The 16173-nt window shown below is 45.4% G+C and overlaps 1 protein-coding gene across 3 annotated transcripts in view; it reads left to right on the top strand.

Annotated features, from left to right (window-relative positions):
• GAS2 (growth arrest specific 2) overlaps positions 1-16173 on the top strand; it is a 779771-nt gene that overhangs the window by 550142 nt on the left and 213456 nt on the right. For all 3 annotated transcript variants that reach the window (XM_086959885.1, XM_086959886.1, XM_086959887.1), the window contains exon 6: positions 8274-8418. In XM_086959885.1, the coding sequence (XP_086816011.1) occupies positions 8274-8418 (145 nt within the window). The remainder of the gene's footprint in view (positions 1-8273; positions 8419-16173) is intronic.

The raw sequence follows: 16173 nt of genomic DNA, 5'->3' as shown, positions 1-16173 counted from the left end.
CGCAGCTCGCACGAACCGGAACCTGGCTTGTGATGGTGTACAGTTCTCCTTATACCCGGATTTCACGCCCATGGTGCAGGACCAGCGGAGGAAATTCTTGGATGGGAAGCGGAAACTGAGGGACATACAGGTGGATTACGCGCTACTGTACCCGGCACGACTCAGGGTGACCCATCAGGGCAAACAACATTTTTTTACAAACCCGCAGCAAGCTGAGGACTATGTTAAGAAGCTCCGCACTGCAAGGAGAGACGGGCGAAACGAGGAAGAGGAGGAGGCAGGTGGGAACCCTGCCGAGCACGATGAGTCCTGATTGTGTCCTTGTGAACATTCACTTGCTGCCTCCCTGTTCTTATACTGATGGTGGGCTCGGATTTTGTGGCCTGCTCCCACTGGGGCAGTCCTGCACTTCCTGTAGAGACATGGATAAGTGATTCGCTGCTTTGCAGATTTGCTGGGGCGGGGCGTGTGGGTTCGGACACTTTGCCCCGCTGCTGGAATTTAACTTGGATCGAGCAGGCTGATGGCTGTGCAGGAACCGGACTGGGCAGCGGCTGATGCATGGACGGTTCACCTGAACTATTTGGTAATTTCTCCGGATTGGGGGGCGGCGATGAGAGATGCTGGTTTGATGTACGGGCTTAAGCCTGCAGGGGTAATACATGCCAGGCACCACCCCCTCCTTCTCTGTCTTCCCCGTATGTTACATGCGGGTCGAGGGGGGAGTGTGGGGGTGTTTTGGTGCGTACCTCTGTTGTCCCCAAGAGGGGATTCCCCACGTGGTGTTTCTACGGTTCTTGATTGTGGGGTTTGGGGCGGGGGGAGGGGTCCTGGTACTGGCAAGATTGGGTTGCTTCAGTGGGTGGGGGGAGGATCTGTTGAGCGGGGGTTAGGTTGCTGTGAGTGGAGGGAGGGGGGTGTTTGACTGTTGGGATGGGCGTTGTTGGGAGTGGAGAGGCTGTTGCGGATGGAGTTCATGGCATGTGTGCAGGGACTGGAGTTCGGATGTGTGTGAGCATGGTTGGTTGGATGGAGCGACTTTTCTTGACAGCGATGAGATTGGCACTTGGTACGGTCTGACTGAGGGCTGAAGCGTCGACAACGGGCTTCTTTCAGGGATATGGTGTTAGACATGGGTGATAACGCTTTGACTACTGTATCCGTAATGTCCTGGAATGTCCGTGGCCTTAATGACCCCCGAAAATGCAGGAATGTGATTGCATATTTAGATCGGCATCAAGTGCACATAGCGATGCTCCAGGAAACCCACCTGAGCCCACGTAGTATCCCCAAGTTTGCGAGCAGGTGGTCAGCTGTGAGAGAGTTCTCCTCCTATTCCACATACTCCAGGGGGACTGTTATTTTGATTAATAAGAGACTCCCATTCCAAAGGTTGGGGGTGCGGGCCGATAAGGAAGGGAGGTATGTCATCCTGTCGGGCAGGCTGGGTACTGATGTGATAATGCTTGTAAACTGGTATGCACCTAACATTGACACTCCTGGATTTTTCTTGGCGCTGTGGGTTCATGTATTGGAGACTGAAGCCACTCACATTGTCTGGGGGGGAGACTTCTACTTATCGCTACATCCTTTGGCGGATAGATCGGACGGTAGTGGACAATACAACGTAAAAGCCAGGGACACACTCCAGGGCATACTAACGGAGGCAGTACTAGTGGATAGCTGGAGGCACTCGCACCCAACAGCTAGGGAAGGTACCCATTTCACTGCACACGCGCGCTCATGGGCACGGATCGACTACTGCTTTGTCTCGCGGGGCCTGGCTGATGGGGTTGTTCGGGTGAAACATCTACCTCGTACCTACTCGGACCATTGTCCTGTATTGACCGTTTTGGAACTGCCTGGTTATGCTCGTGTGCGTCCGCCGTGGCGGCTCTTCCCCTCGGCCCTGCTGGACCCTGTCTTTAAACAAGAACTTGGTGAGGAGATAGAAGCCTTCTTCCCCAGGAACAAGGGGTCTGTCGATAAGGTCGAAACTATTTGGGGAGCCTTTAAGGTGACGGTGAGAGGAGTCATGATCTCTAAAAGCTGCGGTATACTACGGGAAATAGTGCGCACACTGACTGAACTTGAAGCGGAGCTTAAGGCGCTGGAGGCCGAAATGGTCGGAAATCCCAGTCCTGACCTAGCGGTGCAATTCAGGGCCAAACTCTCATCCTACGAGGAGGAAGCGGCCAGGGAGGTGAAATTCCGGGGCAAATACTGGATGGCTAGGCGCTATTGTGAGGGGGATCGGCCAGGAAAGGTGCTTGCGGCACTCACGAGGCACCAGCGCTTCGCCACCCATATCTTAGCTATCTCTGATGACGAAGGGCATACCTACCGGGATTCTAAAGGAATCCAGGACACCTTCCTGCAACACTACAAACGGCTATACTCCACACAGCGGGTGGGTGAGGTGGAGTTCGGAAACTTCCTAGACGATATAGCACTCTGATGGCTAAGCGATGGCGACAGGGCGTTCTTGGGATGCCCTTTCGAGCTGGACGAGATTAGAGAAGCGATCATGTCCCTCAGCAATGGCAAGGCTGCGGGCTGGACGGCCTACCGGCCGAATTCTATAAATGCTACATTGACGTCATGGCACCGGTACTGAAAGAAGTCTTTGAGGAATCGCTAGAAGTGGGGATACTACCGGGTTCCATGAGAGAGGTGGCGATCACTTCGCTGCTGAAGCCAGGAAAGGACCCGATGGACACCGATGCCTATAGACCCCTGTCGCTGCTAAATTGCGACGCTAAGATTCTCGCAAAAGTACTGGCGACTAGGCTGTTCCTGCTTATGAATACTCTGGTGCTGCTGGATCAATCTGGCTTTGTCCCAGGGCGGGCCACATCCCATAACCTCCGTACGCTGTTCTTCCTTATACCTACCATTTCGCCCGACTTGCCGGTCGCTGCTGTGTTTCTGGACGCCACCAAGGCATTCAATTCGGTGGAGTGGGGTTATCTGTTGGCTATCTTGGGCAGGATGGGATTCCCCCGGATATTTATTGCTTGGGTGACGCTGCTCTATACCTCACCGGTTGCTAGGGTCGTCGTCAATGGTGTGCTCTCGGCACAGATGCCGATCACAAGGGGGACTAGGCAGGGGTGCCCACTGTCGCCCCTCCTCTTCGCCCTGGCAATAGAACCACTGGCTTGCAGGATTCGGCAGTTGCACAAGGCCAGCGCCTTTAACTGTAATCAGTGACAGATTGGAATTTCCCTCTACGCGGATGACGTCACTCTGTATGTTAGGCACCCACAAGAACACCTCAACCCGCTTCTAAGAGAATTTGTAGCATTTGGGGGCATATCCGGAGTGCACATTAATTGGAAGAAGTCGCAATTCTTCCCCCTCACGGCCTCAGTTACCCGCTTTCCGCTGGATTACCCCTTGGAGTGGTGCAGCTCTGACTTGAGATACCTGGGCATTGAGGTGTCGCTCAGTAGGGACGACACCATCCGGTTGAATTATGGGGTGGCTATCTCACGGTTGACTGATAACGTGACCCGCTGGTTGGCCCTCCCGCTTTCGATGGCAGGTAGAGCATCCCTGATTAAAATGGTCGTCCTCCCACGTTTCTTATACCTATTCCAGAACATACCCTATTATCCAGGTACCTACTTTTTCAAAAGACTTCGATCGGAGCTGCTTCGCCTTTTCTGGGGCGGTAAGCAGCCGCGCCTTAGTTGGGCGGTCTTGACGCAGCCATATGATAGGGGCGGTTTTGACGTACCCGATCTAGAAATGTATTACCTCAGTGCTCAGGCTCAGCACGGTTATCACTGGGTTAACCCCGCTCCCTTTATGCCACAGGTCGCTGCCGAGGATTGGATCGTGCATCCACTCCCGCTCAAGGGCATGCTGATGGGACAAGTTGGAGATGTTGAGACGCCTGCTACCACTGTTACCTGTACTATCGATGCGTGGCAGAGAGTAACTAAACTGCTGGGTGCCCCTATGCTTTATTCACCCGGCGATGCCCCTTGCGTACCACACGAAGCTATCGCTCTTGGTGGAAAACGGATTCCGTTCCATGTGCAACCACGTACACCTTAATACATGGGGTGACTTGTTTCAGGATGGACTGTTCCGCACCAAAGATCAGTTATTCCGGACTTCTCCCCCGACACCCATGGAGGTGTTTTATTATATTAGACTCCGTCAGGGAATGCAAGACATTCTCCCTAGCTTTCCGGAGGAACCAGGGACGGTACTGCCATTGCATATCTTGCTCGTATCGGATGGCACGCACTTGGTGTCCAAACTGTATGCTGCTGTTCGTGAGCAGCGCCCGCTGGTTCTGTCCAAGGCACGTGCTGACTGGGACTCTGAACTACCTATAGCGCTCACTGATGAGCAGTGGAGGTATTGCTGCTCGGTCACGGCCAAAGTCTCCTCCAGCTGTCGATTGAAAATCATTCGTTACAAGTTTGTACAGAGATACTATTATACTCCCGTCAGGAAGTTGCGCTTTCGCCTTTCAGAGGACGATAGGTGTGCTAGATGCCGAGCGGAGGGCGCGGGTTTCCTCCATTTGGCCTGGGAGTGTGGAGCAATACAGGCATACTGGGAGCAGGTACATGCTGTGCTCCAAATAATGATCGTTGGCCCTCTTCCTTTGGAACCGGTGGTGATGCTGCTGGGATATACCAGAAATTTACCCAAGTCGGACCGTAGATTTGTCGATATCGCGCTGCTCCTCGCTAAGAGGAGGATTGCTTGTAGATGGGGGAGGGGCAGGGCACCAAAATTTAAGGAATGGCTGGACGACCTTACGTACTGCCAGGACCAGCATGGCGTCTACGCGGAATTGTTACCCGCCCGCTGTGCACCCAGTGACTTTTGGTCCCCTTTACAGGTATACTGGATGTCTCAGGCGACTCACAGCGACTCCTATGGGGATGAAGAGCCGGTCCCGGGCCTGTGAGCGTATGAGTGCTTTACACCACACTAGCCATACTACATCTCACACGATGGGTGGTTATTCGGACCTCCTTGATTGGGGTAGGGATGGCGCGCTTGTTGATGGACTGTCGGTGGGCGGTCTGGGGTAATTGTGGGTCATGAGATACTGCTTAAGGGGTAGACCCCCTCACCCTCCCAACACTTTGGTACAACAGGACGGTGGAGACAGACCTACACACTGGGGCCTGAGCTTGCACGTCTGCAACATCTGGGTCGGTGAGTGTCATGCACCGCTTTCGATATACTGCATTCAGATTGCCTTTACACTGGACACTAGCTGAGATGCCGAGCGGTGCTGCGCTCTCTCGACGCACACGTGACACACTACTGCACATAGTGACACAGCTGGTTGACTGGTGGGGACGGGGACGCTCGGGGTTCGGAGGGTTCTGTGGTAACTCCCTTGCTTGCATGCCAGCACGCCTGAACACGAAGATGGGGTGGTCTCCCTCTTCCCACCGCCCCTGACTGGATGTGGGGGAGGAGTTCTCCTGTTGATTGACCTCCCACTGCTGGACGTTGAGGAATGTGTTCACATTGTACTAGCCCCTGAGAAGATGCTGTTTTTTCCTACTAAATGTACCATGGTCATTGCTTTCTTGGATTGTAAATGCTGTCACTGTCATGACTCTGTGTTGAACGCAACTAATAAAGGTTTTAAAAAAAAAACTAGGCTAACAGATGAATACGTAGCGAGGCTGGCAATACTACAAAAGAAGATAGTCTTGGGAAGCGACAGAGGGCAGTGTCTGGATTGGTAGGTAGAAAAAAGTAGAACAGGTGGTACAATGCCTCACCGTCGAACTTAAAAACGATGGAAAGTACTCATTGAGTCAACAAAAAGCTCCTGTTAGGCAAGTAAAATGTTTTTCTGCAGACTGTTAAAAAAAGACGAGGGAGATAAGAAGAGAAGCACGTAGGCTCAAGGTAAAATATGATCAGGATAGAGCGGCTAATCTTACCAAACTGAGAAGAGAATATAAAATGGTAATTTGTATCGCGAAAAGAGTTTATAAAGAAAGATGCTGGGGTAATCTGCTAGAAACAATTGAAACAAAGGATATACGTCAGTTTTGGAAGCTGAAACGATCAGTGGCAGTAGACCCGGGGGGGGCTATGAATTGCGTGGTGGAAGAGGCAGCTTGGGAGGAATATCTGCAGGAATTGTATAGCCTGGGCTGGGGAACAGAAGATGGCGAGTCACAGAATTGGAGTGGGTTAGTTGAAGATCTAAAACTAGACTTCTTAGTATCGAATGTGAAAAATACGATATTAAAATTGAAGCTAACCCACGCTGCAGGACCGGTTTATCTCCCAGTATTAATACTAAAGTCCCAGCGGAATTGGGGGGCAGAATTTTTCTCGCATATGTTTCTAGTCATTTCGGACTCTGAAACAATTCCTAAAAATTGGAAGGGAGCAGTAATTAGACCGGTGAACAAGAAAGGCGATATGAAAAGTGGCATTTTAAAACACAGCATTTAAAAAACAACTTCACCAAAAGTCGTACTTTAAATTTTGAATCCAGAGACCTCAAACTACAAATCTCTATCTGCTTCTAATAGGAAGTTACACTAAACAAATATCTCAGGATTATCCACATGTTACCCTATGGGAGAGATAGTTCTTGCAATAGTGAGAAGTGAAATTAGCAGTATTTCACCATTAGGACATGTAAAAATCCAACAGTACATGTCCTACCTTTTAAATATACTGTACCCTGCCAATGGGACGATATATATGTAGTCAAAGAAAAGGTTTTTGGCTGACAAGTGGGTGCACTTGCCAGGTCGAAATGTCAGTTTAAAATTGCTTACACCTACACTGCATTGGCAGGTCTAAGACATGGTTGCTACTCATGAGGGTGGCACAATTAGTGCTGCAGGCCCACATGTAGCATTTGATTCACAGGCCCAGGGCACCCCTGGTGCACTTTACTAAGGACTTGATAGTAAATCAAATATGCCAGTTACGGATAAACAGAGCACCAATACTTTTTATATAGGGAACACTTGCACTTTAGCACTGGCCAGCATTGGTAAAGTGCCCAGAGTCTTAAAACCAGCAAACATGAAGTCAGAAAAATACAGGAGGAAGGGAAAAAGTTTGTAGATTACCCTACAAAAAGGCCCAGGTCCAACAGCTGGTTTTTAGAGCATGCCTTGTAGCTGAGAACACCCTTTTTAACATTAGAGAAGAACTTCTTGAAGAACATGATGAAGGCCTCACTGCATGATAAGCATGTGGCTGCCTTTGATACCATACAACAAAATATCTTAATCTAAACTCTGGCCACTTGCCCATATAACTGGCTTCACATTAGCTGTGTTTGAGTCATTCCTACTAAATTCAGATTACTGAAGTAGCTTTTATACTATTCTTTGTAAAACACCATCTATAAGCTCCGAGAAGCCCAAAACTGTGCAGCAGACCTGTTATTTGGTTTGAATGGACGAGAGCATATAACAGTTGCCCTGAAATCCCTCTAATGGCTCCTAGCAAAAAAGAGATAAAGCTTCAAGACCCACTGAAAAGTGCAAAAGGTATTACATGGGTTTGCACCCAATTAATACATAAACCTGTTTACCCTCACCTTTTTCCCATAACCTTCAGGACTCCTAACAAAGGACTCCTGTTGATTAGCATGACAAGGTACAATTAATGTGTTGGTCAATGCCTCTCTGTTGAAGAATGACTATGTCAAGTTCAGAAAACAACTGAATGCTCGCCTATTTTCCACAGCATTTAGTTAATGTCCCCTCTTCCCAAAATATGTATTTGCTACCTGCCCTCCTGCCACAATTCACTGCGATTCACAATGATCTGAAGTCACAACAAACCCCTCAAATAACGAAATACATGAGATGAAAGTGTGGGTCATAGAAGCACAGAAATCTAAAGTGAAAGTGAAAAATTAAGCTATAACCAAGCAACAGCCTGTGAGCTTATTTTGGGCAGCTTGAGTACAACACAAATCCAATTTAAATGCAATTAATTGCTCTTTTGGTGGAATTATCACACTTTGATCAATGTTGTATTTCAGCCTTAAACCATTGGTTTGTGGTGTAACCAAAACAGTTCATCTGCACATTATATCAATAGTGTGCATTTATAAAGTGTTGATGCCAAGCAATGCAGTGTTCCGATTTCATGAACATAGCCCTATATCATTTTCCGGTTGAACCTTCATTTGACACCTTTTTAAGGTATCATTATATAACATGTAATTTCCCATTCTTCTATGACACTTAAGTATTATATCTGTACTAAAATGTACTGATAATGTTCCTTTTTTAAAGGTATGGCGTGGAACCTCCTGGGTTAATAAAACTGGAGAAGGAGATAGAACAAGAAGAAACTCTTTCAGTGCCTCCGCCCTCTCCTTCGCCATCCCCAACAAAGTCTCCAGGAAAAAAGAGCACGGGGAAACTATTGGATGAGGCTGTAAGTATGACATCTATATCAGGAATATATGGGCAGCAGGTTGGTGAGAGCCCTTTCCTAAACAAAGAATCCTATTGCATTTTAGTATATTTGATTATAAAGGATGTATCCAGCAAACCAATTGTAACACTTTTTCATAGCTGCCCTTTGCTCCAATTTGTAGTTGACAAGAAACTAAGATTTAATTATTGTCGCACTCTCCCACATATGTTTCTCAAAAGAACAACCACATGCAGATTTCTCCAGTCAAAATAATTCTTCATTCTAGAGTTGAGAAAGTTGCAAGATGATCAGAAATCTTTTGTGAAATTTCATGAGTTCTTGCAATAATTCAGTGTACTTGTATTTTAAAATAATATTTCTCTAGCGCCAAAAGGATGTATATGTTTAATTGAAAAACTGTTCCAAGATTAACAAACCTTTACAAAGCCAGGACAGAAGCTGTTGTGGGCTAACGCATGTCAATTAGATGGGCGTCAAAGGATATTGGCTCAAGCAAATTTTGCATTAACCCAATGTGATTGATTGACCCCTGCAATCACTCCAATATCACTGGCCCTCACAAGGGCTAAACAGAATGGCTGAAACTTCAACTGTCTTCTTGAATCTTTGCAATCCATCAGAAATGACGAGTGACGTTAGTATAGACAAAAAGGAGGGAGAGAAGGAGGTTAAACCAAACCAGGTCGGCCTCCAGTCAGTATATGCAATACAGGAACCCTATGTGAAGGGTCCAGAGACCTGGTAGGTGTTGTATGGTTACTGCTTAATAAGTCAGTGTGTACCAAAATTATGTAAGAAAGAAAAATTTCTTTCTAGAGTCCCCTCACTCACCGGGGTTGCCCCACGGTGACATGCTTCATCATTGGGGCCATCCCAGTTCTCTACGAAAAGGGGCGTGCTGCGACAAGGCGACTACGCTGGAGCACTGGTTTTGTGAGATGACTATGTGTGGTGCAAGTGTGGTGATGGTGGAGTGGGTGTGAAATTAAAAATACCGTGCTAGTGGGCCTCAACAATTTATTTTGCTCCTAGTGTGGTATAAGAATTAAAAAGGGGTAACACTGTGTTCTAACTTTTACTGAGCTAGATCAGTGTTATGGTCAACATGTTTCAAGCTCCCCCAAGCTTTTCTTCAGGACCATACAGGGTCCAGCCCTGTATTGCCACTCCTGTTTTTCAAATGAAAAAGATGTAAACAAGTGTTGCTAAAAACTACTTATCAACATTAACCGTTGTTGTTAATAAAACATGCGTGTTGCTGTACATACGTTTTGTATTCTACTTGGAATTCTGTAAAAGAGAATAACATTCGTTAAAAGATGGGCACCCCTTCAGAGAAGGGGAACAACTCACATGCATCTCACTCCATCTAGGGCGTGGGTGTGCCCTTTGCATCATACTGATGCGTGCTGGTTGTCAAAACGGTGTTGAAAAATAAATCACTGTGAATCAAGTGGTTTAGTGGTTTCACACACAAACATTTAGACTTACTGTGACTATTGACAAGACACACAACATTTACACACGAAATAGAAACATGGCAGATAGTTATATTTACATAAAAGAGTGTTAGATTACACCCCATGGTCTTAGGCAAGGGCAGGAACGCCTCGTGGAAACATTGCTGAAAAAGGAGTTTCAAGATTAGAATTAGAAGGCTCCTTCTCTGTTTGCCCATTAAAAGTGCTGGTATCCTTGCAATCTAGCGCCGTATAAAACTTACTTCCTATCGGCAGACCAGCTCGGTACTACCTGTTGCAACTTGTTGGACCCTGTATGGTCCTGAAGAAAAGCTTGGGGGAGCTTGAAACATGTTGACCATAACACTGATCTAGCTCAGTAAAAGTTAGAACACAGTGTTACCCCTTTTTAATTCTTATACCACACTAGGAGCAAAATAAATTGTTGAGGCCCACTAGCACGGTATTTTTAATTTCACACCCACTCCACCATCACCACACTTGCACCACACATAGTCATCTCACAAAACCAGTGCTCCAGCGTAGTCGCCTTGTCGCAGCACGCCCCTTTTCGTAGAGAACTGGGATGGCCCCAATGATGAAGCATGTCACCGTGGGGCAACCCCGGTGAGTGAGGGGACTCTAGAAAGAAATTTTTCTTTCTTACATAATTTTGGTACACACTGACTTATTAAGCAGTAACCATACAACACCTACCAGGTCTCTGGACCCTTCACATAGAGTGACGTTAGTATTCAGTAAGTTGAAAGTTATTTCCAGACAGCAGATATAAAGAGCAAAAATAACTTGGTTTCAGTTCCACTGGTAGAATGCATATCTATTAGTTTTGCATAGCTTATAGTCCATTGGATATATACAATCATACCTACTCCTCAGACTGTACCATTTCGACAAAAATATTAAACTAATTTACAAATATTCATGAACCCCAGTGGCATCTCCCTCAGATCACTAAAAGAGTGTTCTCCTGGTGCCTCCTGCCATTTTGACATCACCGATCCCAACACGAATAACCTCCTCAATGATCAGTCCATCTCAGACTCATCCAGTAAGTGGAAGACCTACACATGCCGCCGGACACCTAGCGTACCCCATTTCCAGCTTCAGGAACATCACAGGAAACAAACTAACACTGATCACCTGGTACGGCTACACCTTCATCAACTTCAGAAACCTATTCCACATCACCGCAGAAACACAATCTCCAAATCTTCAATGATGGGTCTGGAACAAGATCTCAGATGCATCCTGGTTTTCTGGACTCTGACACTTCCAGCCTCAAAAGAGACAATCAGACCCCCATTTAGAGAAGGGACAGCCATGCTGGATGTTAATTTGGGAAAAGCCTTAGCATCCCTGAGATCACAGGTGAAGTTTTGGATCACTTTACCCCTGTCAGTGGCGGGTAGAGTGGCGATCACTAAAATGGTGGTGCTCCCGCGGCTGTTGTATTATTTTACGAACCTTTCGTTGATGATACCCATGTCCTTCTACAAAGCCTTGAATACGTTACTAACAAAATTAGTCTGGGGGTCGGGCAGGAGACGCATTAGCCTAACTAAACTACAACTCCCAACGTACAAAGGTGGTATGGGGGTACCGATCTGATCGAATATGGATATGCATGCCATCTGCAATGGTTGGCTTTCTGGCTGGCATGCCGTAATCTGCAAGAACTAAACTTGACAGAGCTAGACAGAGGTAAGCGAGCGATACATAGTCTTATGCTCCCAAGGGCACGTGTGCCGGCCTCGGCCCCCCCGCTACTCAGGCTGGCGATCCAATGCTGGAAGAAGGCGGTGGGTTACGCGAACAAACGCACGAACTACGCACCTACGATACCATTGCTGGGCATACCACTAGGGACGGGGATATTGACGGAGCGCAGGCTACAGCCGTGGCATGACGCGGGGGTATCGAACATAGGAGACTTCTTCTCGGAGGGCAGGCTACTGGGGAACGAGGCCTTTGCTTGTTTGCACCATACGCCAAGGACACTGTTCATTTTGCATGCACAGGTCTCGAACTACATCACCAGCCATTGGGCTGCGGCCGGCGTGGAGCCAGACACAAACGCACTTATCACAATGCAACATTTCATGGGGTCGGGAAGTCACCTCACAAAATGGCTGTCGGTGGGTATCAGAGCTGGTAGATCTGTCCAACTACAACACACACGAGACAGGTGGATGGGGGACCTGGGCACAAATATCAGTGATAAGGAATGGGACAAGATTCTGAAACAGCCAAAGAAAGTATCACGAAATCCCAAGTTTAAGTTCATTCAGCTTATGATAGTGCACAGAGCCTACCTGACCCCGCACAGGATACATGCAATGTTCCCGGAGACAGGGGACAATTGCCCTAGATGTCAGCAGGATGATGCAGGGCTCCTTCACATGTACTGGGATTGCCCTAAACTGGGGTATTACTGGACCACGATCCGGCAGATCCGAAGCACAGTAGCACCGAACAGACCCTACAAGTCACCGCTGTATAGCATACTGGGCTTGGGACATAAGGAGAAGAAACGCAGTGTGTCCACTAGATTCGTAGACTTAGCACTGCTCCTGGCGAAACGATTAATAGCCATGAGATGGAAGGCAGCGAGACCGCCAGACGTAGAGTCCTGGAGTAGTGAAGTGCTGAGATGGGGGAAGGCTGAAGGGCAGGAGTTGCACAGAGAAGAGCGTAGGGGGCTGCGAAAGATACCGATCTCCCCTGAGTGGACCATAATAATAGCGGAATATGAAGCATGCATGGAGACACATTTGGCCTAAAAGGCGCACAGAAGTAGCGCCCATTGTGAAGGGTATCGAGGGAGAGTAACGTGGAAGGCACCAGCCCTAGATCCCAGATGTAAGTTGGAGTAGATATATGTCCCTAGCGAATGGTCATGGGGACCGACAAGTTACACCGACTGTACATAAGTTTGAGATGAGGAGAAACATTGTGCGGCTGACAATACTGGAGAGACTGATGAGTGCCGGGCGGGAGGGGGGGGGGGTTGAGGGGGAATACATAGAAGAGGAACGTTCAATGTTAGTATAACAGAAAATCTGAAAATTGTAATTTTGGAGTTATGACATATGCACTGCAGATGGAGATGTAAATGACATATTATTGAATGAAAACTGTAACTGAGTGCTGCTGATTTCATGTGCTAATAAAAATATTTTTAAAAAAAAGACAATCAGACCCCCCAGGATATAGTGGCTTGGATTAGCAAATTTAGCGGCACAAAAATGGAAATTTAGCGCCACAAATATGGAAATTTAGCGGCAATTTAGTGGCATTTTATTGGCGTTTTTTACTACAACAAACACAGATATCTGTGTGTGTTGGTCTCTGGTGTGTCTGTGGTCTGTGTGTTTTAATCCCTGGTGTGTTTGTGGTCTGTGTGTGTTGGTCGCAGGTGTGTTTGTGGTCTGTGTGTGTTGGTCCCTGGTGTGTTTGTGGTCTGTCTGTGTTGGTCCCTGGTGTGTTTGTGGTCTGTGTGTGTTGGTCCCTGGTGTGTTTGTGTTCTGTGTGTGCTGTTCCCAGCGTGTTGAATCCCGGGCATATTATCAAGGACCGGTGTTAAAATTATTGCCATTTTATCGGCAGGAAACTGCCGATAAAATGGCGGTAATGGGCTTGATAATATGCCCTAGTTAATTCCCATGGAAGCCCATGTTCTGATGTTAACATGGGCTTCTACGGGAATTAACAAGGGCGTATTATCAAGCCCATTATCGTCGTTTTAGCATCAGTTTCCTGCCGATAAAACAGCAATAATTTTAACGCCAGTCCTTGATATTATGCCCCCCCATTTCTAAGACATAGATACTATATGAGGCCTAAAGTCACAATGAGCAAACATGTAATGAGGACTTTACTTCACCGTAATCCAATAGTTAGCCGTCATTGGTGCAACAGGTGCACTAGCAGTTGGGCCAATGGCTGCAAAAGGTCAACTGCACTCCAATAATGGTAGTGATTTACCATCCAGTGAATGGGGAATGGGTTCATTTTCCTTGCTTGTACTAAGGTATGTCATCTCCTTTGATAAGCCACTGCAGTGGAATAATTACCTAAACATCTGCTTGGCTGAGCTCACTTCTGAATATGATTACACCAATCAAGTAAACCAGCCAAGCAAATAAAAGAAGGCAGTCCCATGTTCAAAAACTTGAACTGCATGAAAATTAATAGTCTGCAGGAAATGGAAAATCATTACCTTACCCACCCATAGACAATCACAATATATGAGAAGAAAGATAAATGCTATAAATGGCAACAAGGCAACACAGCTATGTGTTTTTCTCTGTACTAGTGCACAACAGGCTGCCTAACGCCAATGCAGACAGGGATGAATGATTTTGTGCAGGAGGGGACACCTTCCTGCACAAAAAATACAGTGATGGTGTTTTCCTCCTTCTATGTGTGCTGCAAGATGCAGCACACTCGGAAAGACGAAAAACAAGGAGAAGTAGAGGTATTACTCCTTGTTGCGCCACTTGTATGCCTCTCGTAGAGAGGCTTTAGACTCTGACTCTTTCCTAGCTTAATGAAACCTTGTAAATCTGGGAAAGCGTCAGATTCCATGGGTGTTACATGGGAACACCAACAGCAACACCCATGGAACGCTCCATTCAAGCATAGTAATGTCTGAAAGGGGGCCATATTTACAAGACCATGAAAAGCCACGCAGAGTGGCTTTGCATGGGTTTGTAAATATGGGCCTGCAAACTGAGCCACAGAAAAGGTGACATTCCAGTGGTGAAAGGGACTTGTACATTTGCCCCCAGATACGAAACACGTTGAGTTTTTTGATGCATTGAATACTGGTGTAGTGGGTCCTAGCGATAATGGTGTTTGGCCACAAGGAGTCATGCCCAATTACAATTTGCAGCATTGCCCAACTGGTGGATTTTGCGAACCAGAAAATGTAAGTCCCAAGTAAAATCTTTGATGAGAGCAAGGTGGAAATCTATTCCAGCAGCAGAGTGACATTTGCAGCTATGAAATCCAGCTTTGTAAACACTTTCATGTGGGTTTTCTGGTTGTTGTATCTGACCTCTGCTTCATCACGGTGCTGAGACAGAATATCGAGTTAAAAATGACGTCTTACTCAAATATTGTTGGAAATATTGTGATTCAGAAATATTGACAGCAAGAATATTGTGGTCAAGAAAATCGAATTTGAGGTAAGAAATATTGTTTACAAAAATATAGAAGAATATTGATTGGAAAAATATAGATGTTTAAAATATCAATATTTCAATTAGTGTATTTTAGTTTATATGTGAAATGTATGTGATGTACCTTTTTTGTATAAGTATTGCTTATGTTTTTAATATATGTGTTAAATTATTAGTAGTTATAAATGTTATTTCAATTAAATTTAGCATTTCTCAGTTCCGTAGCAGGTTTTGGGTTTATAGGGGAGTAGGGTGGGAAGTAATTTAATTATAATAAATTAATGATTATTTTTTTATTTATTTAAGTTGATTATATAGTGTTACTTGTGGGAAGTAATTATTTTGTAATTAATTATTAATTGGTTGTTAATTAATATTAATTAATTAATTAATTATTATTTATGGGAATTGTGTTATTATTTTTGGTATGGATTGTGGTGTTTATAGGGGTAAAGGATGGGAAGTAATTTATGTTTAATTAATTATTAATTAGTTGTTCATTTATATTAACTTATTAATTGATCACTAATTATGGTAATTGTGTGATTTATTTTCGGTGTGGGTTGTGGAGTTTATGGGGTAAAGGGTTGATAGTAATTTATTTTTAATAATTATTAATTAGTTCTTAATTATTATTAATTAATTGATAGAAAATGTATTACAGAAATGCTGCAATTACTTTTAGGTGCGGGTTGTGGGGTTTATAGGGGTAAAGGGTGGAAAGTAATTTATGTTTAATTAATAATTAGTTTTTAAATAATCCTAACTAGTTAAATGATAATTAATTATGGTAACTGTGTGAATTTTATTTAGGTGTGGGTTGTGGGGTTTATGGGGTAAAGGGTGGTAAGTCATTTTTGTTTAACTAATTAATAATTAGTTGTTAATTAATATTAATTAATTAATTGAAAATCAAATTCTGGAATTTGTGTAAATAATTTTAGGTGTGGGTTGTGAGGCTGATAGGGGTAAAGGGTGAGTAGTAATTTTTGTGAAATTATTAGAAATTAGATGAATAATATTAATTAATTAATTTATATTTAATTAGGGTATTTGTTCATTTTTTGGGGGGGCTTTATTGATATAGG

The sequence above is a fragment of the Lissotriton vulgaris genome, chromosome 2_2 (genome assembly GCF_964263255.1).
Source record: "Lissotriton vulgaris chromosome 2_2, aLisVul1.2, whole genome shotgun sequence".
Taxonomy (NCBI): Eukaryota; Metazoa; Chordata; class Amphibia; order Caudata; family Salamandridae; genus Lissotriton; species Lissotriton vulgaris.
The sequence above is the reverse complement of the archived record's forward strand: the minus strand, read 5'-3'. Positions and strand labels throughout refer to the sequence as shown.